At 41.4% G+C, this 25947-nt stretch overlaps 4 protein-coding genes across 7 annotated transcripts; 2 read left to right on the top strand and 2 right to left on the bottom strand.

Moving 5' to 3' along the window:
* Positions 1-19: 19 nt before the first annotated feature.
* On the bottom strand, positions 20-3303 carry LOC116917132 (actin-related protein 3). The gene is made up of 7 exons (XM_032922504.2): positions 2958-3303; positions 2663-2849; positions 2152-2466; positions 1759-2076; positions 1472-1690; positions 1275-1358; positions 20-1189 (listed from the first exon to the last, which is right to left on the bottom strand). Exons 1-7 carry the CDS (start codon positions 2999-3001, stop codon positions 1094-1096), a joined length of 1263 nt encoding a protein of 420 aa, XP_032778395.1. The 5' UTR covers positions 3002-3303; the 3' UTR covers positions 20-1093.
* A 1261-nt stretch (positions 3304-4564) lies between these two features.
* On the top strand, positions 4565-8525 carry LOC116917129 (RING finger protein B). The gene is given in 9 exon segments (XM_032922499.2): positions 4565-5007; positions 5085-5192; positions 5266-5329; positions 5403-5551; positions 5621-5774; positions 5835-6002; positions 6067-6216; positions 6309-6850; positions 6852-8525. Coding segments are annotated over 9 exon segments (1965 nt in total). The 5' UTR covers positions 4565-4815; the 3' UTR covers positions 7290-8525.
* Positions 8413-11191, top strand: LOC116917131. Its single transcript, XM_032922503.2, is given in 8 exon segments — positions 8413-8683; positions 8752-8995; positions 8998-9534; positions 9599-9685; positions 9797-10021; positions 10085-10337; positions 10396-10447; positions 10574-11191. Coding segments are annotated over 8 exon segments (1689 nt in total). The 5' UTR covers positions 8413-8596; the 3' UTR covers positions 10778-11191.
* A 34-nt stretch (positions 11192-11225) lies between these two features.
* On the bottom strand, positions 11226-22233 carry LOC116917130 (homeobox protein Meis2). Of its 4 annotated transcripts, none has more exons than XM_032922502.2 (5): positions 19939-20063; positions 13790-14118; positions 13298-13709; positions 13070-13206; positions 11226-13004 (listed from the first exon to the last, which is right to left on the bottom strand). In XM_032922502.2, the coding sequence occupies exons 2-5, from the start codon at positions 14048-14050 to the stop codon at positions 12639-12641; spliced, it is 1176 nt and encodes a 391-aa protein (XP_032778393.1). In that variant the 5' UTR covers positions 14051-14118; positions 19939-20063; the 3' UTR covers positions 11226-12638. The 4 variants fall into 4 exon arrangements, 3 of the variants coding, with proteins under 3 accessions (XP_032778393.1, XP_032778392.1, XP_032778391.1); XM_032922501.2 differs by lacking the exon at positions 19939-20063 and adding an exon at positions 15912-16211; XM_032922500.2 differs by lacking the exon at positions 19939-20063 and adding an exon at positions 14613-14949.
* Positions 22234-25947: the final 3714 nt, after the last annotated feature.

Raw genomic sequence — 25947 nt, 5'->3', positions numbered from 1 at the left:
AACGAATAGCCAAAGTGAATGTATTTCGGGTAATGTATTATCTAAATCCATGACATGCCAGTGACAAGAATTCAATTATTTTTTTTCTTTCTTCGTGTAACAATTTCAAACGATGAGAGTGGGTGTAGGAAAAAGATATAGAAGAGGAAGAAAAGGGTGAACAGGGGACTGATTGTGGATGAGCGAACGTTAGTTGTTTGATTGCGTTTGATGCGACAGTAACGACGTCAGAATACTAGTGAGAATAGCAGTTGGCGTGTTGCAACATCCAATACGCAGGGATCACTCATAATCGACAGGTTATTTTGCATTTACGACCCAATATCACCACTAGGGGGGGACCTATTGACGACTATTACAGTTCAACGACTTCATTGCATTTGCATCAAATTAAATTTTTCATTTTCAGTTACGCTTCCACCCAAGCACTTGGCCTTGAAAACAAATAGACAAGGAATGACTGTTACTCCAAAAATCCAGTAAATGGTGAATCACTTAATAAAATTAAGAATGATAATGAAACCCAGTTAATTATTCCGGTAAACAGACACTCGCACAGAGCAAAGACGGAAAACTTTAGTAGAGACGGAAAATCGTTGAAAAGCCAACAAACAACAGGCACTTGAACAAATCCGGTTCTACCAATCAACTCAAGTTGCTCACCCTAAATCACCCAAGAACTTAAAATTGGAAAGTATGTAGAAAAAGGGGAAAGAAAAAATAAAGTAAGACCAGAGGGAAGAGGAAAACAAACAAGCACCATCATTTCTCTCAGTAAAACGGGGAAGACAAGTCAACTTGGGAGAGGGGAGTAGAGTGTAGGCATGGTGTCAGGGAAACAGCAGCAGCGGTAAGCTGGATGCAAAAACAAATGCTAGTAGGATAAATTGGAGGGTCAGTTGAGGAAAGAAAAGGGAGAAAAATAAACGGAAAAAAACTTGTTCACTTTCCTCTCTGTGAAATGATAATTACATTTGATACGGCCCTCCTTACACATTGAATTATTACAGAGGAAACCTCGATCTGATCGATGCCTTAAGGCGCTTCCTTTTTGCGCGCTGTACCTTGATTTGTTTTTGTTCTATAGGTAGATTTATGTCATAGTTCCAAACACTGGATTGTGCCTACAAATGCTCGGCCCATATTCTTCATACGCAGCTTTAGTATGACAAACTTGATAAAACTCGGGCTGCAAACCACCCAAGAAAGTGGATGAAAAAAGATAGCAAAGTTAAACTATTTCCTTTCTTGCGTAATTTAACGTTATCACATACCGTTGAAGCAAGTAGACTTCCACCGAACCATACCGCATAGCGTTGCATGTGGTGTGATACGACTTGGACGTCAATAGGTTTCGGCTGTAAACCAAGAACAAAAATATTCAATTACAACTATTACGCCAATCCTGGATGTGGGAACAACGTATCCCGTTCAGCCAACCCATTCGACCACAAATAATTGCTCGACTCACCGTCAGTTTGCCTCCACTCAACTGTTCACTGATTTTGAGCCGAGCGTCACTAACACGCTTGATATCTCGTTGCAACCGCCGACCAAAATCTTTAAACATGGTCGATCCACCTGACAGTACGATATTCTTATACAATGGCCTTCTAACGTCAATGGGGCAGTTCTGAATGACTGTGTCCACAACTTCTGAAATAGGTGTTGTGAAATCGGGGTTGGCAAACTGCAGTTGTTTAAATGCAATGCAAGTCAATTAAAATGAACATTTCGATACCAAATGATTTTGATTACCTCTGGGTGAAAGAAAATTTCTGGTCCTAAGAAACGTTCATAGCCTACGTCAACGCCAAATGGCTGCTTGGTGACAGAATTGAGGCCTTCAAATTTCTGCATCCACTTATTAGGTTCAGCATCATACTTGGCAAACTCTTTTGCGATATCTGGACAAATGTAACAGTAACGCTCTTTAACGGCCTTGGCTGTCTCAAGCGATTGCTCGGGTGGAATGCCAATTTCCCTTTCACGCAGAAGGGATTGAATGAAATATGTAATGTTGCGACCAGCAATTGGGATATGCTTTATGCAACTACCAATAACATATCCTTCAGCCTACCAAAGCAATTTGGTAATGGGTTAGATAAAAAGTACTCAAAAAGAAACATGTTGCAAAGAAATTCAGCTTACCACTGGGATCACATGTGTTACTCCATCACCACTATCAATCACGATACCAGTCAAGGTTCTTTCACCTAACTGCCTCGAAGTCCAAGAGGCTGCCAGAGCTAGGACTGCTTGAACAGCTATGTACAGGCCAGGAACATTGAAAGATTCAAACATAATCTCAGCAGTGTACTCCCTGTTTTCTGGTGTGTTTAGAGGGGGTTCTGTGAGCAGAAAGTGGTGGTCTTCTGGTTCTGCCCGCAGATATTTGAATATGCTCTGTTCCAAAAACCGTTCCATGAGGTCCCAATCTTCCACAATTCCATGTCGTACAGGATACTAAAACAATAAACATGGCAAAACAGTTTTAGAAATTTTTTCATTGAAATTAGAAAGCTGAACTGACAAAAGTTCACAAACAATAGCACAAAACTTGCTACTGCACAACATCTATCAGCCAAGTAAACAAACTTTGCTTCAATTAAAGGTTTACTTGTTAAGTACTAAGAACAAATGTTGATTTTAAAAAGCTTACTTTAACTGAATATCCTCCATTTCCTGCTTCCAGGGCTTCATCACCAATAAAGAAGTCAAGATCTTCAATTCCTTTACCTAACCTTCTCGCAGCTTGGTCACCAACCTTTGCTGTTTCTTTAATTGCTATGGCTGAGGGAATGATGTATTGAGGCTCTTTATTGCCAGCATAACCAAGCTTGGAATACCTAAAAAGAAATTTTATACATACATATGTTTTAAGTGTTAACAACCTATCCAGAGCACAAACTGAGATCAGATTGCTTCCTGACAAGGCCAACCAAGTAAAACCTTACCCAGTCCCGATGTCGATCACACAAGCCGGCAATCTTCCGGTCATTTCACACAATTTCCTTAAAACTTTGAACACTGTTTCTGTTGGTTATCCCTTATTGTGATTAGACACTGAAATTGTCAAAGAAATTAGCTTAATTCGAAACACCGGCAGCGTCTAGAGCGATGAGTGTTCAATCCCCACCCCTGGCAGTGTTTCTCAATGGCCACCAGGTGGCGAAAACACTTCCTATGACAGATAAGGATATTGAAAATGCATAAAAGCCTACATTTAGGTTATCTTGTGTGTATGGGAATAAGATAATTTACACGGGTATAAGGTCACTTTCCAGCTATCTCAAGTGACTACGAAGTAAAGAAAAAGAAATGAATTGCGGCAGACTAATTTCACAATAAAGACATCTAGCGTGTTTAGTTTACACTTAGGAAAAAGCGCCCAACCGAACAACCATACAGCCATATGTGCAACAAGAACAGTTAAAAGGGCAATAAAAAATTATTTTAAGAAACAATAAAATCAGTTTATGATTGTATGAGAAAATATTTTTCTAATCAGGATCCCCATTCTCTTGAATGGGACATCTTGTAACTTTTTCGACTGGGTTAAATCAAGCCTGAATTTTAAAAAAAGTTTTAAAAGAAAAGCAATTTTTGCTTCCTGTCCTAGGACATTAAAATTGATTGATGGGCTACATAGTCCACTGTAACTGACTGAGCAATGCGGATTGCAAGTCGACTCCCTATCGTACACATCAACCACCATATGCTAATTTAACCAAGGCGGTAAATTTACAGGGACGCATACATTTACACAAGACTACGTCTTTTATTTTTTTACGTGACACGCCATTTCAAGAGAATTGAGACTGTCACATCCTGACACCGAAAAGTCTCTTTTCTAACAAACAACCCTTTACTTTACCTGGCATCGCCTTTTATTCTTTTGCCCGATTTGCCTCCAACGGTTTCGCTTCAAAGTTAGCACTGTGTACATAATTATGTATCAGCGTATTATATGCACATGGCTGCGCCAACGTTGCTCGGGGCGATTAAACTTTCAGTTTTCCTGCAAGCAATAAAGCATATTAGTTTTGTTTTAAACAATTTTGTTAACGTAAACGACTAGCTTCTTTTTGTCTTCATACGAATGTTACACGATAGCACGAGGTCTCCGACGATCAAATATATTGTTAATTTAATATAAATACAACAACGGCAGAGTACTATGAGAAATTTCTCACCTTATATGTGCAATATCTTTCCAATCGTTTTTTTTTCTCTTCTAATAATGGGGAAAGTTCGCAGGAACTATGTGAATTTTCAAGTAAAAGTAGATAACTATTACTTACCACATAACTAGCTATGTTACGGGTAAATAGCATTCCTTCTGTCAATCATTTGTAACTTACTGAGCAAAACTAGCTGTCACTTTACTATATACCAACTAGACAACATTAGACTAAATTTTTAAGACAAAACGTCAGATTATGCGTCCTAAAGGCTTACCGCTTTAGCTAGTATAAGTTAAATTCATGCAATAGTAGGAGCTCTACATTAACCAGTACGCTTTCATCATATTACCTGTGCAACGTACAATCAAAGTTATTGCTAACATCAAAAGACATGGCTTATTTCCTTGTTGCAATCATTCAGATTTTTTAGGGGTAACAGATTTTTGTTCTGATTGAATTATTCATAATCGAATAGTCCAATGTACTGTCTAAGGTAGCCGACGTCGTTTGGTGTTTGAATATTCGTCTCATCAATCCGATCAATACTTAGTTCAGACTTCGCGCGTGCTCACGTTTGTCCAACGAAACGTAACTCTTCAGCGAAAAAAGCAAGACAAACCAAATATGGATGATAGAGGGTGAAGATTTTTGGGGGCACACGGGTGAAAAAGAAAAGCTGATGCGCGCGCATTACGTCCGATCCGACGCTTTCAATCCGGGCGAAGGGAGACAACCATCAAAAGCTTCCAGTTTTAACGACAAGCTTCGTCCGTTTGAACGTCTGTTCCCTGTACTGGAGAGAAAACGTCAGCAATATCAGGTATGTGTCTACGTGATTGAAAAGTTAAAGCACTTTTCAGTTTAAATATTATTCGGCCTGTCAATTTCTATTTTTAGAACGAGAAAATGTGGAGCCCAGTGGTACATTCAACAAAAAATGAAACGGGACCCGTACCTAGAACACGCTTCAAACACGCCAGTTGTGTAGATCCCGTGAGACGAGTGGTATATCAGTTCCCCCCCTTTTTTTTTTCTTTCTTTCTTACAATGTCTCAACAAACTCTTTTATATTCCGTAGGTATACTTGCTCGGTGGACGCTCTTCTAATATTCCTTTGAAAGATTTCTGGGTTATGGATCTCGGTGAGTTATATCATCTTTCATTTAAAACTTCCGATCTATTACCATAAATTTAAATATTGCGATGGTTTGGTAGACACTGGTATATGGACGTCACTTGGTTGCAAAGGAGCACCGTTAAATGTTCAAGAGCATTCAATGGTCTACTGGAAGGACTGCGTCTATGTGTTTGGCGGGATCTTTGCACCAGCTGACGAATGTCCTTTATGGACGTATACCATCTCCGTAAGCCACCAAGCATTTTTCAGATGGAACATTTTTAAATATAATGTGACATACCTTTTCATTTGTTAGGATAACACTTGGAGCAAGTGGCAGTCAAGCAAAAGCTGTGCTCCTATTTCCAGGAAAGGCCATACAGCCGTCGTCTACGAGGATCGTATGCTTGTTTATGGAGGATATCAAGATATGCGAGGATCACTCGGAGAACTATGGCAATTCTCTTTTGGTAAAATAATCATTGCTAAAGATCCATTTAAAATGAAAGCTATTGCATTTCTGATGTTAGATACCCTTTCGTGGAAAATGATCCATGGTAGTCGAGCAACTAAATCCTCCGAAGCGATTCCACCTGGAAGACACAGTCACGCAGCAGTTGTTTTCGATCAAGGAATGTGGATCTATGGGGGGATGACTGATTTGGTGGAAAGATCGGATTTGTGGAGGTTAGACCTAGGTAAATATATTTTAGTTTATTTCTCGAGTGTATTTTAATAATTGTGTTATCAATCATTGCATAGTTACCATGAGATGGAGTTCGGTCAAATGTAAGCCGTTAGGTCCAGGACCCCTTCATGGACACTCGGCAGTGAGGGTCCGCTCTCACATGCTCGTAATTGGTGGCGAAAAGCAGGGCAACTTATCCGATGAAGTCTGGCGGTTTCACTTCAGTAATTAAGTTAACCTTTAAAAACATAGACATGTTACACAAACATTTGAAGCCATAGATATTGTTCTAACATTCGCACTCAAATCTTTTCAGCTACGGAAACCTGGGAACGTCTAGAAACCCGAAATCCCAGACCGACGGCTCGTACTCAGTTAACGACCATCGCCCTAAATGGATCTTTCTTCGCTTCTAATGATGAACCAATCTATTTGGAAGAGCGCCCTTCATTAACGGGACCTAATATTGAAGACAGCGTGCCTACCGAATGCTCAACTGTTATCAACGCCGCAAACAAGTCACGTCCTCTTTTCAGCCGGAATCACGGTTACCAGCCGGTCAATAGAAAAGATGAAGAAATAGATTGCTCGAACCCCACAGCTTGGCTGACGAAAAGCAGCACGTATTCATTGCTCAGCAATGTGAGCACTGACAGTTTCATGTCAGAGCTAGAGGATAGAGCGCAAAATATGGTTAAACTAGACAACAATGTCTGCTCATCTCGCCGTCCAGGTCAAGCTCGCAGTGAAAGTGTTCAAAATTTTGCGTCTGCTGCTCGCTCTTCGATTCCGCGTTCTTTGACAACAGTTCGCTTTAACCCGTTCGATCCCAACAAGGAAATAAGTCGCGTTCAGAGAGGACGAAACTTTTGACATCACAACTTCTGATTACGCTAGCGAAATAGATGAGCCGTTCCCTACTGCATTCATCGGAATCTCGAACCCAGTTTACACAGAGTTTTCTTCCTGCGTAGCAGACGATTTTCTGGAAGGCGAGCATCGCAGTTTTGCTCAGGCGTTGAACCCATCCCTCTTTTCTAAAAATTCCCGTACTACTCGGTTGCGAAATGATGTCCTGAATCAGTTACATCGCTTGCATCATATTGTGAACGAACGGCGAGTTCAAAACACAACGTTTCCAAATGCTTCTGATAATAATAGTTCGGATACAAAGCATGGTGTTAATTCTTTAGCTCCCAATGAAGAAGGCTGGTCCATTTTATTGTTAGGTGGCAGAGAACCAGTCCAACTCACGACTTTCGATCGACCTCTTTCAATTTGGATGTTCCGGCTATAAATTTTGACTCAACCCATCCCATGTTTATAGAGGAGTATCATACATATGTAGGATGTTGTTTGATTAAAAATCGTTCGTGTGTGATAGCTTAGGCGGTAACGAAAGGATATTATTCTTATGCTGCATATTTTGGCCGATAAAATAGGTCGATCGTTTTGGACTTTCTCAGTATTGATATGTGACACAGTCCAATAGTAATTTATGGCCTTTCTTTGTCAATATGCGAGTGAGACATAAGTATGATATCCTAAATCGTAATTTCGGTACGAGAACTGAATACTGCAGTAATTTGCTAAATTAAAACTATATCAATCTTTTCCTAACTTCTAATTCCATTATTCTGTCATTAAACAATGTATAACTGTAACAACTTGAATAGTAGAGAAAATTAACTAAATTGTAAAATGTTGACTATGTTACAGAAGTCTCACAGATAATTCTAGTACTAGTGATTTTAAAATATTCTGTAAATTTACCATGTCTGCCATATTCGGGTCCAATTTGCCAACACGGTCTGGTGTAAATGATTCTCGAATGTGAACTATTTTCATAATAGACGAATATTTAGCAAAGTGATGATGTTGTGATCAAGTCATTTGAAGGATTAGTCAAAAGCATAATAACCTAAGAATTGTTGAATAAGAAACTAAATTCCTATCGCAGTATCACATCAACAATTCAATATACCTCGCCATTAACAATCATATTCATCTATACTTTTCATCTAATTCAAGCATAAGCTAGTGCACATTCATGTTGCCATTTACATGTGAATTTGGACTGGTCTAGAGCTCTGGACTCTGGAAACCTTCAAACGTATTTCACAAAAAGAAGTAATAAGTCTAATAAGATAAGAAACCCACATGTTTGTTTCTTCACTCAAGTTTGCTAAAGCTTGCTTAACGAATGTAACGTACATCTGTTGGCTTTGCTTGCTTTTGCCACAGTCCCACAGATTGTCTTTATCTATTATCTGTGCTTTTGCTTTGCTTTTGCTTGTTGTGAATTGGGAGCTGTGGGAGTTGTGACTCAGCGATACGCTTTCTTACTGCAAGTTTTGCTTGGGCAAGGTATACTACCCTACCTACACGACTCACATGTTGTTTTCGTTATTCTTACGTCGCAGTTTCATGAAACGATATTAATCACCATTGGAAGATACGGTGGTGGTCTACAATCTCTATATATCGGTTGCGAAAGTCTTGAAGGCATATATAGCATTGTTTTAGCACACACTAAAACAGAAAAAAGTTCCTAATCTTCTATAGATTCATGTGATTGTAGGACGTTAAAAAAACTAAGCACCAATGGATTTGACAAAGGAAGAATTATCGAAAAAATTCGAGTTGTCGGACGATGACATTCCTCCATGGGCTACTTCATTATTTGAAAAGGCAACTCATAGTTTTTTCTTGTAAAATTGACTACAATTTTGTATAATATATCCTTAATGTACTTATAGATGAAGGCTGAAATATGCGCTGAAGTTCATGCTAAAGTGGCTTACAGTATGAGAATCATGCTTGACCAATTTCATGAAGATCTGAAATTGTCTTTGCAGTCCCTCCAGGTGCCAATAAAAGATGTTTGTTTTTGCCAAGAAGTTGACGCAAGAGAAATGTGCAAAGATAAATATGCAGTGCTATGTGCATCACATCATGTGATGACAAAAGAAGAGAAAAAACGACTGAAGAGAGCAAAGAAAGAAGAAAAAAGATCAATAAGCAGCAGAAGAATGTTAGCGAATCAGATACAGATAATGAGAAAAATACAGAGGCTAGTTTTACCACAGTAACTCATCCAATACCTGCACAGAAGTATGATCCAACAAAGGCACCACCTGTGCCTCCCAGAAAGACGAGCCCAAAGAAGACTTCTGTTACTTCTCCTGTTTCCTCTCCTTCTGATACCTTGAGTCAGCTAAGTGACGAGATTTCACGTAACACGGAACTTCTAGTACATCTAACAGACGGGTTGAATATGGATCGACAAGAACTTATAAATGGATCTGTAGAAACGTTGAACATTGAAGAGCGTACTTTCCAGTTCCAGCTGTCAACAGACGGCCAGAATGAGTTTGCCACGTCGCAAGGAGAAACGAAAGAAAGCTTGAACGAAGAAAAGTTGAACAATCAGGCAAATCCCGTCTCCGAAGCCGTTGAAACTGTGTTCAGTCCATCAGACAGTGAATTTGAGGTGATTTCAATGCCCCACAACATTACATCGGGCTCAAAATATACTCCACGTAAGTAACCATGCAAGACTGCTTTGACTACAAATGTAATCATTGGTTTGTGGATTTTATTAAGTGCCGGGGGACACGTCTGCATTGATGTCAGACTATGATGACAGCAGCAGTGACGGTTTTGATTCTGAAACCGAGCATGAATTTAAAGGTACAAAATTTTAATTATAATTCATTAATTCTACTTTAATTGATTTTGCTATTGCAAAATCAGCTAAATACTGAAATCAGCACTCAGGCTATTTTTAACTTTTGAGAACAGACTGCAAACAGCCGTCGCTCGATGTTTCCAGCAATCTTCAACCGGGTGGCTCGCTGTATCCAGACTTGGAGCTTAAAAAGATGTCGCTTTCGCTCTTATCGTCAACGACCTCTACACTTTTAGATGGTTACGTTTCATCGTGCTCTACTGATGGCGCCGTTGCAGTGAAGTCGACGGTCATAGAAATTGAACGAGAAAGGTCTCCGTACTGCGTCCCACCAGAAGGTTGCTACAGTTCTTGTATTCATTTGTCTTAAGTTCTACACCATACGAATCTTCGGTTTGCAGATGTCGAAAATATCAACAGCCAGGAAATAGTTCACAACCAGCCGCTGCCATCAGAGTTCCTGCGTGATCGTAAGCCATACAGCCACGTTCCGTTAGAAGAGCCAAAACAAGCACCACCGCAAGCTCCGCAACAACAAACACAAGTCCCAAAAGTTTCTCAACCGTCTCAGCAAAATCAACGAGACTCGACTTATCGTGTAGATAATCTCCCAGAATCTCTTTGGGATGAAGCGCTGACTGTTGCTGCTCAGACGTAAATGCGTTCAGATTTATACTATTCGCAATTTGCTTACCCGTTCTTTTTTCTTTAGTTATAATGCAGCTAAATCAGCTGTTGGAACCTTGGCCGACACATTCGTTCCTGTATGATATATATCCAGTTGTATATAGCACAGTCTAAACATGAATGAATAATACCGATAAAACATTTATTAAATTAGAATATTTGAGTTCCCCAATGCTAATGAGTTACCATCTTTAAATTTGCAGGGTGTTGCTGCTCAGGCTGTCGCCACAAACCCGCAGCCCAGAAACAGCCCAGTTCGGATCCAGCCAGCATACCGCGTGGAGATGGCTGAAAAAGAACAGAAACTATTCGAAATGGGTTTTCTCGACCATGGCCTCAATGCAACTCTATTAGTACGTCACAACGGCGACATGGATCGAGTTATCGCTGAGCTGATCGAGCCGTGATTTTCGCCAGCGAACAATATATTAAAGCTTTGCACTTTGTAATACTTTTAACAATTCTATGTTCTTTCCTTTTTTCTTCTCATTTGATTCTTGAATGGTAGTACGTATTTACGGAAGAGGGACTGATATCCTACGGTGGCAGTGTTCCAGGGAATCCAGAATAAATAATCTCATATGAGATGGTACGCTTTATGATAGCTTGAAAAAAAAAAAAAAAAAAAAAAAAAAAAAATGCAGCCTAAAAGTCAGTTTTTGTGATTTTCTTTGAATTGGCGTAATCGAATAGCGTGTTTTTGCTTGTACCTTCTTACCAATCCTTTGGCATACATCACCTTCTATTGGCGTAGAATAGTTATCTTTATGTAATCCAGAAATTTGTGATTCTAAAAATACAAACGTTACTTTAAAACATGAGCTTGGAATAATAAATTGGAGAATGTTCATTGTGTTTCTTTCCGCGTACTAAAAATATATTGACAGATTTTCTCTGGATGCGTCAGTTCCAGGACTATGTTTTTTCTTTTTTAATCTGAGTTGATGCATTTTTGCTGAGAGGAGGGCTGGCGGGCAACACACACACGCACACAAAAGGTTATATATAACACGCACTAAACTCAGGATTAAGTTTCTTTCAGAAGGGGGGATGAGGTGGGTCTGGCGCAAACTGCCAAATACACAGCGAGAGAAAAGGCAACACGTCAACGTGAAAACGATAGAGGATCATATTAAGAAGCTGAGAGAGATACAAAGATACACCAAATAAATTTGTCGAGGTGATAAGGCACACACGGTAAATTAACAACAACAAAAAAGTGCGCGCAAAATAATTTGGTTTTTGTTTTTCGGGTTTCGCTCTCATAATCCGCTCTACCGGTTTCTCCGAGCCTACAGGTATACAAAAGCTCTATCTCGCATGTATTTTCAATTTGAGTTTGAGCAATAGTTGTCGCCAAATTCATTCCCATCCACCCCTCGTCCACATTCGTACCAACGCACAGACATAGGATATTATGATTATTTCAACGAAATGATAGATTTTGCGTCCCGAAAGACAACAAAGGATGGGCCAGCTTGGTGTATGGTTTCTCTGTGAATTTTCTACGGGGACGAGAAAAAAAAAAAAAAAATGTGACACAAAAAAATGGCACTAAATTATGTTTTTTAACCACAAATTATTTCTAAGTAACTGCGCATATATTGTAAAGAATGCTCGGACGATAGCCTCCTTTCCTTCAGCAAACCCAAAAGAAACACCAACGACCTGAAGTAACTCTATATACCATTACGCAATTTACTACAACTCTACCAGGTAAATCTCAGACGCAAAAATTGGGGCGGTGGGAAAAAGTGATACTGGAACTTCAGGACAGAAGAATGAAGGGCACGGACCGACTGCAGGACAACGATTTTTTTTTTAAAGGGAAATGGCCTCTCTCGCGACCGGGGACTTGCTCAAAACTCGAGGAACGAGTTTCAAGAGCCGTGCGTGCGATTTTGTGCTATTTAAAATAAATTTGTCGATTGAATTCTAAATGCAAAAAAGAGATGAAGAGGATGAAAAACAGGAGAATAGTATTAAAACATAGAAGAAAAAAAAATAATTTTGGACTACTTTTATCCGATGCGATCCGCTCGGTAAGGGAAAATTCAAATTGACCTAAATGTGCGTCTCTTCCTCTGTCGACGTGCTTTTCATATCGAGTTGTACTTATCGGTTGTAGGATGTCGACAAATGTCATGGAGACTCGGAACCGGAGAATAGAGCGTTATTTTGACTTTTCCTTTTGTTTTCTTCTTTTTGTACTACTACTGTTGTCTGCTGCGTTGGCTGCTTTCTACTCAGAAATCTTCATTGTTTTGTTTACTTCCAAGGTCTACCTCGTTCTCTCTCCATGCGGCTAATGGCCGTATCGACCAGCAAGTAAAGACATTCAAACTTGTCTCTTTCGTCGGGAGGCGTTGGCGGCGGAGTGACGTGATTGCTGCTATGCGGAGCAAATTTCAGGTTGCGCGGATAACAACGTTGGCAAGGTCCATATGTCGGCTCGACATGGACGGGCGTCCACGTGTCCCGTGAACTCGTTGAAGAATCAGCGCAACTCTCTGTCCGCGTACAATATTGTTTTTCATCGTCATCTTCTTCCATCGTTTCTTCGCCATCGTCTTGTTTCTTATTAGACTTTTGCTGCTCCTCTCGGAACCAGCGCGATATTTCGCATAGAGATTCCTGTAGCATAAACTGTTTTAGTCGACCGTTATCGTTTCAACACAAATGTAATAATGTGTGTTTACCATTTGAGTTTGAGCTTTTCTGACTACGTAGTTTTCTCGGTGTTCTACTTCCTCGTCACCGCAACCGCAAGGACAAACAACGGCTGGAGACGAACAAGGTGTTGGTGAGGTTGGTTGTATCGTTTGTCCCGATCGGCCTATTTTTTTCCCCCACAAAAAATAAATGAAAACATGTTTAGCCAAAACTTGATGACGAAAACAGACAAGAGTATAAATGTATATCTTTACGTTTGGCACTGGCTGTGTGGGACGGATGATGATGATGTGTTTCCAACTCGGCATTTTCCACTTCTAATTCGACTCCAAATCCACTGGACGGGTGATCTTCAAAGTAGTCGTGGTCGCCGCAACTTTGGGACTCCGGTGACCAATCTCCACCTGCTCCACCCCCACTACTACTCTGACCAATCGAAGCAACACCATCGCTACCGATGCCACGTTGCTCTCTGTGAGATTCAACATCATGCTCATTTTCATTCTCTTGTTCAGACCAACTTGATGACGTTGGCGGTCGTTTCGACGGACTTCCACCTTGTTTCTTCCCTCGCCTAGAAATCGTATAGCGCTGTGGATCGTTGCCTTCACGTCGAATCAATTCTGGCAAAACTCGCCTTCGAGCATTGATGAACCAATTGCAAACCTGCATTTTTTTTAATGGAAAAAACGTTGACATTAAAATCGTACGACAAAAACTTAAATTTTAATAGAGGATATTTTTACCTGGAGCACGGTGAGTCCGGCTTCTTTGGCCAGGATGGCTTTTTCATTGTCGCTAGGATAAGCATTGTAACGATGATCGTAAAGCCATTTCTTGAGCAATCGAACAGACTCTTTAGGCAGGTTGCCTCGACGTCTTTTATCAGCAGCTGCCTGCTGCCTGGAACGCTGATGATGGATGCTTGATGCTCGTGAACCAGAGCCACTGGCTCCCGCTGGTCCAGCTTCTGAAGTTTCTTCGCCTCCGGACATGACAGAATCCATTGCGCCGTAATCTTCGCCGTCCGACGACGAGTGCTCCACATCTTCCGTCGAACGGCGTCTCTCTCGATCTATAACAAAATGAAACGCAAAAAAAAATTAGAAAATCGCAGATATCACAAATATGCAAGTTTGTAACAATAACAAGTCAGATAAAAAAAAAAAAAAAATAAGCGAGATAGCTTTTTACACGGTTGGTGGGCTTAATTCCAACCTCGTGACACTAGACGCCATCTCTGATTTGATAAATGAAACTCAGGCAGTTAAGTGGGAAACCTGTCAAAGTTAATACCACGGAGGTTGGTTAGCTCGGCTATTTTCAGTCCCGAGACCCCCATCATCAAACTCAACTCACTAAAATGGTATGGAAAAGTGGTAGCGAGCACAACACTAGAGAAAGTCAGACACGGGGCGTACGTTAGACAGGCAGACAAATCGGTAGGAAATTCAAACAAATCACTGAACAACAATCCCAACAGGCAAATAAAACTGTTATTTTATTTTTTATTTTGTTCAACAACAAAATGTTTTTGGAAAGTACGCGGACTCAGTCCCCTATATTCACCGTTGTGATTTTCATCCAAACAGCGCCACCTTTTGCTGGACATTATATCCGGCGTGTTATGGAAATGTCAGATTGGATGACGATCGCTCGAATTTCACAGTCTGCGTAAAAACTACACACACACACTCACACTCACACAAACCTAGTCGTGCTCTTCTTCTTTCCTTGGGACAACAAGAAAACAAAAAGGAGTAAGTTGCAATATGGAGACGCACGAGAGCGCTTTGGTCGAGGCTCACTGACCGAAATGACGTCACTAACGTTCAGGATCGTCTTCCACACACGCAGCTTTTTACAGCAGCTCTGCAAGCCCGGGTGCATGTCCCACGACCATCTTACGACCTGGACTCGAGCCCAATTCGAGCTCAGAGTAGCACAACCCAAAAATAATTCGGCCATTTTCTTACCACCTCTTATTTTCTTTCCCACCCCCCTTTTTTGTCTACCTCCAAAACGTCAACCTGTCTTCTCTATATTCCACCAATCTGAACCCCCCCCGTTAAGCGGTTCGAATCGTGACTGGGCTTAAGAAAATGTTCTCAATTTACAAAACGGGAGGAGGGCGAAATCTAAGTAAAAGATGTGTGTGCCTTCAGGGTATTAGAGCAACAACAAAAGCCGTGCAAATCACCAAAGCAAAGAGAAATTTTTATTTTCGAAAGCGAAACAACCCAACCAGCCATCGACGATGACTTTTAAAGAAGAAAAAGTACTTTTTTTTAACTAGGCAATGACCCACATCACAAACTTTTCCGTTACGTCACGACGAATGTGCTTTTCTCTCGCAAACAAAGCAACGCGCCAAGGTCGATCTGTCACTGCATTTTTTTTTTTACCTTTTTGACAGTTGCAAACGACAAAAATATCCCAAAGCAACGTCGATATGCTCAAATGAAGACAAACGTTGGGCTATCGAGCCCCTTTTAATTTTTTTTTTTATATAGACTATCTCTCACGGGAGAGAGTTAATGAAACGAGTTCCTAGATATTTCTGAAGGGGGCTCAACTTGTTTGCAACTCGAAGGCCACGTGCTTTACTACTCGAAACTAGATTCCACGAAGAGAAAAAACACATACACAAAACAGCAACGAGTTTCGAATAAACTGTCAAATAACTGTACTATCGAAACTAGGTCGAAAAATGTTGACAATTGGGTAAGCCTATGTTGTACTTGTCACCACGTGGGCGCCATTGCAAGACAGGAGAGCACACAGCCACATGCATTTTCGACACACACACAGAAAAACGAGGGAACACCACACTCACTCAGTGGGAGACGAGTCAAAGAAAGAGCTTACCGTTGAGTCTGAGCATTCTTGACGTGTGTACCAATTGGTAAGTAATAATCCTTTTCACGATAGTTCCCCTAGTTAAAAACGACGTGCTTTGTGAGAATAAGACAATATCAACGACACAACGTCATTGGAAAGTGGTGAACAAACGACGGTGACGAGACATTGGAGGCACTTTCAGTCACGTTGGCCATGCGTTTCAAACTGACAAGTCCACACTCTTCCCTCTAGGGCCTTCTCTCTCTCTCTCTTCTCCTAACCCCCTCTTGCTATGGCTACTATGAAGCTTGCATTGGAAGAGAGAGAGACTGTACCAAATCTACTTACTGAGGCCCGCCCATGGTGTCCGCTTGGCACTTTGGCGCGCTGTCAAAATCTCAACGCCATCTAACGAGTTAAATTTTCGTAAACCACCCAATGAACTTTTTCTCTTATCAGATCGACTTTTGCAACCATGTAATCGATCAATCTTGCTGTTGAATATCACGCATGTATCTCTTTATATTCCCTTGTCATGAGTTTTCAGTTGTAATTTTAGAAATGGATAAAAGTTTCATTCCAGGTGGCGGTAGTTGCATGTCACCAAGAAGGCCTTTTCTCATGGTGCAACTCACGTCGATACGAGAAAATGTAATAGATTAACGGTTCTCTTCCCTGGTGTTGCAGGACGGCCCCGAAATGAGAAAGATTTACTGTTCGGGACTGTTGATAAAAGTCGACCCGCGGTTTTCCCTTCACGCTTGCCACCCCAGTTTCTATCTGTTCCAGAAGAATTTTTCCGTACGTGCCAAAAAGGCCTATACAAACAGGCTATGTTTATCCGAGGCCTACTTTCGATTCCGTTAGTCCTTTCTCCTGTGCTGCTCCGCCTAGCGACTCGCATTTTCAAGTACATACGGCCTCCCATCTCCAAGACGTGAGTAGGATGATGACGTTGCGTTGTTTACGGTTGTCAAGATCGTGGCAAAGTCCTTACAACTATTAGACTACTTTCTTCGAGCATAGAGCTTTTTGGAGGACTTTTCGCCTTGGAGATGATGCTAGAAGCAAAGTCATCACCAACGAAACTGCATAGCAATTGAAACAATTTGAAGAAGAGAAAAAGGAGCGCGCGGGAAATGCGCTACTCTTATTATGCTGGCCCAGGGAAATGAGGTTACTACGAACAACATGGTTAAGAGTTTTCAGTTTTATTGTTGGTGACGTTGCACGTCTACGTTAGTGTCTTGGGTTTCCAGGCACACGAGAAGATAGGAATTGACCTAGACACGGTGAACGCAATTTCTCTCTCTGCGTTCTTTCTATCTGGTGAGTGTCGCTAATATAGCCAGCCGGTGTCCCACTCACCGACTTCCATTTAAGGCTAAGGAATAAACGAAAATATCTTTGTGGACAACCGAGTCACAAAGCGAAAAGTTGTCGAAGAAAAAAGGAGGACTGTATAAATATATTTTAAAAACACTCGGATCAGCTTTTGACGGCTGTCCAGTTAGGGCCAGCTCCACAGCCAAGCAATCAACCTTGTATCGTTCACGCACGCAGTTACTAACATGTATGAAATGTCAACGCTACGTATTTTGGGCATTGAGCCCCGCCTTTATTTACAACTTTTACCTGGGACTTGACTTAAAAAAGAGTTCTTTTATTTTTTTCGATTGCGTCACAAAAGTCGATCTCACATGACGTCTCTCTATTGAACCGCATTTCTTTTGTTTTTATAATGAAAACAGCTGACGTCTATCGGTAAGCGCACGCGTTCCTTGTGCCTTCTCGTCGTGGATGTCGGAAATAGTTTGTCCAATTTTTTTGGCATCAAGTCTGGTACGTCGATTCAACGTCCAGACCCGATGGAAGCATCACGTGAAAGTGAGGCGCGCGGGATCTTTTTCCTTCCCGGTAGGACCGAAACCGACGTCGAGGACTTTTGCCACACCTATTAATAGCTTCGTGAGCGGTATTCGTTTCTTCTTTCGCTTGTATAAGATACTCCTTTCAAACATGTATGAACGAGGATAGAAAGGATTTTTTTTTCCTGGCTAGAGAAAATAGGGAGGGACGTTTAAAACATACGAGACATTAAAGACAACACACAAAAAAAGGAGAGCGGATACTGCGTGCAAACAGCAGCCTCCAATTTTGTTGTTGTTTTGTGTTTTGTTTTAAATTTTTCTTACATTTTCCAACGCTCTTATTTGGCAGCAGCCTAGAGGTAGAACAAACTTTCGCTGCGTGACTTGTGGAATGAAAGGAGGAGGCAGTGGACGGAAATATTCTTCTGCTTCTCGGTTGCTGGGATGTCAAACGCGTCACGTGCTCTATGCCACTCACGCGCTCGTTTTTTTTTTTTCCTTTTAAATCTTTTTTTTAGATGATAGGGAAAAAAGGGAAAAATGAAAAAAAGAAAGAAAAGAAAGACTTTGGATCCTGTGGTTTCTTGACTTTTCTCCCTCTCATTTTCCCAATTTCTTTTAGTGAAAATGATGGTAGATAATAATGTACAAGACACGCGATTCGTGTATCGCACGGACGAGTCACGTCAACTTAAACAAAAAATACGAGATAGAGGATATACAAATATTCAGGACGGAGGTTGAATCCAAAACAATTATAAAAAAAAAAAAATGGAAAAAAAGTGGATAACAAGATGATTAGACATCCGAAAGATGGGCCAAATCTATATAAGCCAACACGGCACGAACGTCGCCAACAACCAAGCGCTGAATTCAGAGTGCGTTGGGATAACTTTCATCCCGCCCCATTCCAAGTAGGGGGAAAAACCTAAACTGTTGTAGGTAACATCTCTGACCTTTTTGCGCTGTTTGCATCGTCGTAGAATGACAAGAGAACTTGAGAGTCTGTTTACAATCGGGATGGAAGTAAAACAAAAGAAAAGGCAAAACGCGGGGGGGGAGTGGACGTAACGTGACTTTGAATGGATGCCCAAGAAAAAGAGAGAGCCAAAGGTTATTACGTTCGACAAGCATAACTTACGCACTTTCCCGTCTCTGCTTATTTCTAGTTTTCCCGTCGTGGTGAACGTGAGCAAAAGGGCGTCGGGAAGTATAATTAAGTAACGGGCGATCAAGGACGCAATAGGCGTAGCCTACCCGTTGCTTTTTTTTTGTTGTTGTTGTTGTATCGTTTGCTATCGCAGTTTGCGGGGCCTAGAAACATAGATTGTCCGCCAGGAAAAACCCTGACATTCCGTTAAACGGCACATGATGATTTTTCGTTCCATTCGTGGCTTCCGTCAACGATCGCACATGTGTATGCGAAAGGTGTTATCTACCTCTTGGGCCATGTCCTACAGTCCATGGTTTTAGAAAACGGGTCGTGAGAGAGGGGGGATTATCATTGCGGAACAAAACAGAAACGGTCGCGTAAAAAGCAAAGAGAATAGTCAGTTCCAGAACATGATTTTTGATGACACCTAATATTGCAAAGAGTTTTAAGTATTTGTTGACAGATTATCTCGGGTTTCTAAGTTGGGCTCAATTTCAACCGTATGCCTCCCTTTCACTAAGGATTTGCGGTCCAGGTGAACGTAATTGAAGGACACGGTTCCGATATCTTTCGAAAAATACTTTTTTACGCAATAGTAGTAATCATTAGATCACCTCGACCTAGAATAATCGTGACGTCTTGCACAAAGTTAACGTAACCACCGCTAGATTACAGCACACAATATTCACGAGCCTCATCCACGGAGGATAAAAGAAAGTAATAATAATTAGAAAAAATTATGACGGTTCGAGGCTATTTTGAAAGAGCGACAACAGGGAATGCATAAAATAGTTGGCAGTTGCCTCTGTACGGAATTCCGCAGCACAACGACATTTAAGAGCGGAAATGAAATGTTGGCGGAAACCATCACCATGACGTACAAAAAGATGAAACGGCAACAAAATAAAATATAAAAAATAAAAAAAAAAAAAAACAATTGACTTGGAACAAACTCTGGTGCCATGTTGAGCGAGAGTTATTATTGCATAATAGTTCCACTTATTAAAAAAAAATAAAAAATAAAATGTACCTCATTCATTTGATTGGGGTTTGCGGAATGGGAATCACAGAGATGTAGGGCAACTCGAATGGCCGTTTAAGATACGGCCATCTCCATAGCGACGTCTCGACTATTGTTGGCCAGCTGGGAATAATTGCCGCCGAGTTTCAGTAGCCACGACGAATCAGTGAAGCACGGAAATTGGCGAGCGTGTTGGGCCATACGGCCAGCGAAGGTCGTCGTCTGCAATTCCTTGGTGATCCGATGGAGCGTTTTGTTCCTCGTTTCAGGCACGACCAAGAAGATGAATATTATGGACAAAAATGTCAGAATGGCGTAGCCGAAAAACACGCCACCCAGCGAAAAGAGCTGCACAGTGCGGAGGAAAGTAGCCGATATGACTAAATTGGTGGCCCAGTTGACTGACGTCGAAACGGCCATAGCACGACCTTTAATGGCAGCCGGGAAAATCTCACTGAGCAACAGCCAAGTGACGGGCCCAAAACTGAAAGAATAGGCCGCAACGTAGGCCATAAGGGCCGCTAGCGCCATATAGCGCAGCCCTGGATTAACGTCGGAGGAGGATGATGAACCGCAGACGAATAGAGTGGCATTCGCTGAATGATTCGAAGGCTGGCTATCCGTGCAGGTAGGTCTAATGACGCTGCTACCTTGCTGCTGGACAAGAGCAAAGACACCGAGACAAATCAAGCTGACCGCCATGATGAGAGCGCCCAGCAGCAAGGTTTTTCGTCGGCCCATCCGATCGACAAGTAACAGTGAAACCAAAGTGGCCGCCAACTGGAAAAGAATGAATCCAATCAATACAGACCAATGAAAATGTAATTAAATGGGTGACATGGAATTTTAAAAACCTTGACGACTCCAAGGCCGACGGTGGGAAACGTGGCACTGACCGGATCCCGACCGCAAAAACCGACTTGCTCGAAAATGGTTGACGCATAGTTGAGAACGTTTGGTTGGCCGGTCAATTGCTGTCCCATAACCAATCCAAAAGCAATCAACATTGCTGCGCGCAAGCCGTCGGCGCTGGAACACAAGGACCAGCAGCTCTGCGAACGACCGGCCTCTAGCGACAAACGGATGTGGGTCAATTCTTGGCGTACTTGGTCAGTACTCTTCAATTGGCGTAAATTCCTGACGGCACTCTCGGCCTCTTCATCGCGATGTTTCAAAACCAAAAAATGTGGACTATTGGGCAGTTTGAACATGCCAAGCAGTTGCCCAGCTGCAGGTACCGCGCTTAATCCAAACATGTATCTCCAGCCTTCCGACCGGTCAATGAATATTAAGCCGACTACGTAGGCCAAAAGGAACCCAACGGTGATGGCTACTTCATTTAGGGATACCAGCATGCCTCTGTTGTGAGGGGTGGATATCTCTGATATATAAATGCATTCGCTGACAGCAGACAAGGCCACAGCAAAACCCACAATAAATCTGCCAACAAGCAGCCAGCCATAACTGTTGGAAAATGCCAAAAGAAGTGCTCCTGCTATAAATACCAAAGCATTTACAATAATGGCCATTCTGCTACCGATTTTGTCAATGCAGACACCTAAGCATTAAAAATAATTAGGATCTAGAAATTCAAATGTGGAGCAGATGAAAATGTGATCATCGCAAAATTGCTACCTCCAACAAGGGATGCAAAAAGAGCGCCAACAAGCATTAGGCTGACAACCATTTCCTGCTGAAAGCAAGTCAGCGAGAATTCAACTTTGATTTGAGGCAGGGCAGTTGAAATTATTCCAATGTCATAGCCAAACAGTAAGCCACCCAAGGCTGCCATACTGGCCGAGCAAAAAAGAAAGACATTGGAATTTGGCTTGGATATTGCTGGTCCATTGTTCGATAATCGTTGTTGTTGATTGTTGCTTGCTATTTGTAAATCATCGTTCAAGCTTTCTTGTCCTCCAGCTGTCAACAATACTGTGGCGTCTTCTTCATTGTCACACATAGTCTAGTTTCGAAAGTAAACGACCAAGAACGAGAAATTCAACCGCGTAAAGAATAGGTCTCGTTTTTTTTTTTCTTTCAATATATACGCCAATTATGTGGCCGTAATGCAGTCGCGCAAGCCATAAATTGGCATCCGCAGTGATTTCAGGTTTTCCTCTCCAAATCAAAGCAGAAGGAGAAAAAACGAAAACCTCGCGTGTTGTCGTCTAAGCTGTTATTGCCACCGCTAGATGCGGCTAGATGTCCTTGAGAAAATGAAATAAAAAACCAAAATAGATTTGTAACAAATCCTATCTTTACGATGAGGCCGTAGAAAAACAAAAAACGAAGCTTTGTGTATATACTGCCTCACGAAGGTTTCGGCGCCGCTATGGGAAAGCAAAAATTATCGGAATGCGTAATTGGCGGGCGATCGAGAGTGGTGGTGCAGGCGATGGCTCTATTGCGTGCCAACGACCTTCGCCCATTCCCTCTAAAAAAAATTTTTTGAACGAGTAAAAAACAAAAACAAAAACAAAACAAAAAAAAAACGAAAATAGACAAAAATAGCATTGCAGCCGTGCGGGCTCTATTGCGCAATTACCGTCGAACCTATACACCAATAGCGTAGTGCGGGAGCACTTGATCAACAATTCTTGTCCCGCCATTTGCCCCCTTGCACCTTTTTAACTGAACTTGGAAACCTTATTATGCGCTTTTGGCATTTTTTGCTGCTCTGCTCTCTCGCAATTTATTTTACGACTCGCACTTCATATCGGCGCCATCGTGCCATTTTTCCTCGTATACACCCGGTAGTCCCGAAGACACATGGGAACGGCGGCTAATCACGCGCACTTTCTCAAAATATGCACAAAGTGTTCAAAAGAAAAAAAAACTCTTCAATTGGTGGTTTGGTGTTGACGGTCGTGATTTTCTCTCCTCCGCGTCTCCGCAGCGCTTTCCGATTTGATGATTTTACTGAACTGAGCGATGATTGAGAAATTCCGTTCGATCTTTATTTTTTGCGTTCAACCACTAAACATGTGTGTCTAGGTAATAACGGATTGGTGGTTATTTATTCCATCCTCTGCGGGTGCGAAAGTTGCAGCCGGCCAGCAGCAAAAAAAACTACGCCGCAAACATTCTCCGCCTTTGTTTCCTTTCTCCGCCTTATTTCATCTGTGATCTCTCCGCGTCCGTTATTATAAATCGACATATCAAATATGTGAGCAGCACGGCCTGCCGGCAGTCCACGGTGGTTACAGTTTCTTCGTAAATATTGCCGTTCTGTCACGAAAAACAATAACGGCTAATCAGCAATGAATCATGCCAAGGGCAAAAAATGGAGAAGCGGGACTTGATCGTATCCGTTCGTGATTCATGCGCTATCAGAACGAGATCATATATACCGAGGGAAAGTCTGAATATGTAAATGCGGTCAATATCAACAGATGAAAACAAATATTAAAAACTAAGAGCGTCATCAATCTCCGTAAAGGAATTCAAACGACAGGTGATGTTCTCCCCCCCGAAATGTTTCTTTTCTTGGTTCGCACGCCGCAGTATAGGAAATAATCAAAGCCAATAAAAAAAATACCGAGATCAAGTCAAAAACCAACACGATGAGATAATCAACCAAGTGCAGCCCGCCAGGTAGCCATTTGAAGAAGAAAGAAAGTAAATCAAAGAAAAGTAATTTCCCTTGACTCCCTTTTTCTTCTTTCTATTTATTTTCAAAAACAAAAGAACCTCTACTTTTTTCTGTCTCCTTTTCCAACCGAGTGAAAGCGATGATGATGATGATGGAGAAGGAAAAAGAGTGGCTCGTTCAAACGTGAATAATCGGTACAATCAGCTCTGTCGCCAGTCGTTCCTCTTGCGCTCGAGGGTCAAAACGTTAAACAAAACACAACAAAAAAAAAATGGTGAGATTACCTTGTGTTGCGCTCTGCGTGATTTACCGTAAACGACACTCGTAAACGACAGAGAGGAAGACGGTGATACTGCACAGGATTAAATGGAGTGGAATGGGCTCATTTACAGTGTCAGGTGATGGTGAATCAAGCGCGGCACATTGAAGAAACTTTCCATTTTGTGAAAACAGAAAAGCAAAGGGGACTTGCGTAGTATAGTATTAAATAAATTATTCAATTCAATGATGATTTAAGAAGCTTTTTTTTGTGTGTGTGTGTGTGTGACCTCCATCGATAATTCACAGGTGACTCTCAGTTTCACGTTTTGGCGTGAAAAGAAGAAATAGCTGTTGAAGTTATGGATGTTTAACGATCATACGTCGCTGCTAGTTGACGAACTTACCAGTCAAGGTCTATTACCTACTAAGTGAATTAGTTTTATGATGACGAGGCATTCAATACGTGGGAAGAAAACAAGCTGGAAGGTAAAGAGCAAATTAGGCATTCGTTGATAACAAGAATGCCAAACACAGATGAGAAGCTGAATCGAATAAAAAATGAATCTTATAAATATTAGTTTTGTCAAAATAAAGTTTCGTCGGGGACAACAACAAACTGAACAGTATGTAGGAAAGCGACCTCTAGCTCCTGGCTCCGGTTGATGACGGCAGCTCGAGGGTGTTATTGTCGCACGTCCGCAGGCGATTATACCTAGACTTCTTCGTCCCTGTTAAACAATTGCGAGAAGAACGTGGCAACAGGGGGGAAACCAGAGGGATACAGCAAGAGAGCCACCCAAAGCTGTTGTAATGATTCCTCAATTTTGCCCTGTGGAGTTACTATATTTATTCTTACCTATATTATGTGCAACGATGTGTTTCTATAGTTATTTTTAGAGGGGGGAAAGCAGTGTTCAGAAGTAGCAGATAGGCTGGAACAATGTGTTGTTCATCAAGCCATACGTATATATATACAGCTGTTGCGCGTCTTTCTCCCTTCAAAGGAAGAGGGTATAACAATAACGTACCAAGAAAATAGCCATTTACCATGTATAGTATATACGCAACAGATTCGTTTGATTTGAAACTAAACGTATCTTTATTTTCATCGTTCGTTTTTTCTATTGGGCTATTTCTCTGCTGGAAACAAACTCTCCGGGAAATGGCGTGGGTGATTTTGTTGTACGTATAACAAATCAAATAAAAGTGAGAGTGGCTGATTCATTGTCGTGCACTATTCCAGCCAGCAAACTAAACAGACCCCTCGATCGTCGGAAATTAGGGTCGTTTCGTGTGTGTGTCTGTGTTTGTTATACATCCCTTCCCCTCCTTCGACAGTGTGTGTGCTGCATCCGCAGACGTGCCGGATACATACACCACTCTCCACGCTATATATCCACAAGCTCTATTATACGCCCTTTTCGTTCCCTGTGTGTGTGTGTGTCGAACTGGACATTTAAACCCTCGTCTGTGTGTGCCAGAAAACGGAACACACCTGGTTACTGGTTTTGTCGAGTGTGTATAACTCCATCATCCGTAAAGGGAATTAATATTATTTTTTTTAAACTAGCCTTAGATAAGTCCCTCTATATGAAAGTAATAACATTTGCATTTCGTTTTTTTTAAACTGAAAAGCCCTGGGTTTTTTGGACACCCGTTTTCCACCTGGAAGAATAGTCCAACGCTAACCGGATTAACTATACGACACAGTTGGATGCGTCTATTGTTTCATACCCTTCTCGGTTCAATAGTTATCCAATTGTGACACCAAAGAAAGTCAGAGAACAACAAACAAACGATGTACATGTTTATTTTAGACAGAACAGTGGAAAACAATGGGCCATGAAGCCATTCACGAAGTTCTTTCCTTTCGTTCCAAGTCGTTCTGGAAATCAATTTTTCATTCAGGAATTTCAAGAAGAAAACAGATCGTACAAACAAGAATGTGTTCAAATATTCAAGCGAGATTAGTAGGTAAAGAAAAAGGAATTTGAAAATTCGGGAAATCGTTAGAATTAGACAGGAAGACTCACTCGACTTATTCAAATTTCATTTATTTATTTTTTTCTCAATCTGAGGACGGTATATGTGCACACCGCATGATGGACTATGCAATTCGGTCAGCCGAATAGTTTTCTGTTGAAGCATTTTGAGCGTCCAACAAA

The sequence above is a fragment of the Daphnia magna genome, linkage group LG2, assembly GCF_020631705.1.
Source record: "Daphnia magna isolate NIES linkage group LG2, ASM2063170v1.1, whole genome shotgun sequence".
Classification (NCBI taxonomy): domain Eukaryota; kingdom Metazoa; phylum Arthropoda; class Branchiopoda; order Diplostraca; family Daphniidae; genus Daphnia; species Daphnia magna.
Note: the sequence above shows the minus strand (reverse complement) of the source record. Positions and strands in the feature narration are given on the sequence as shown.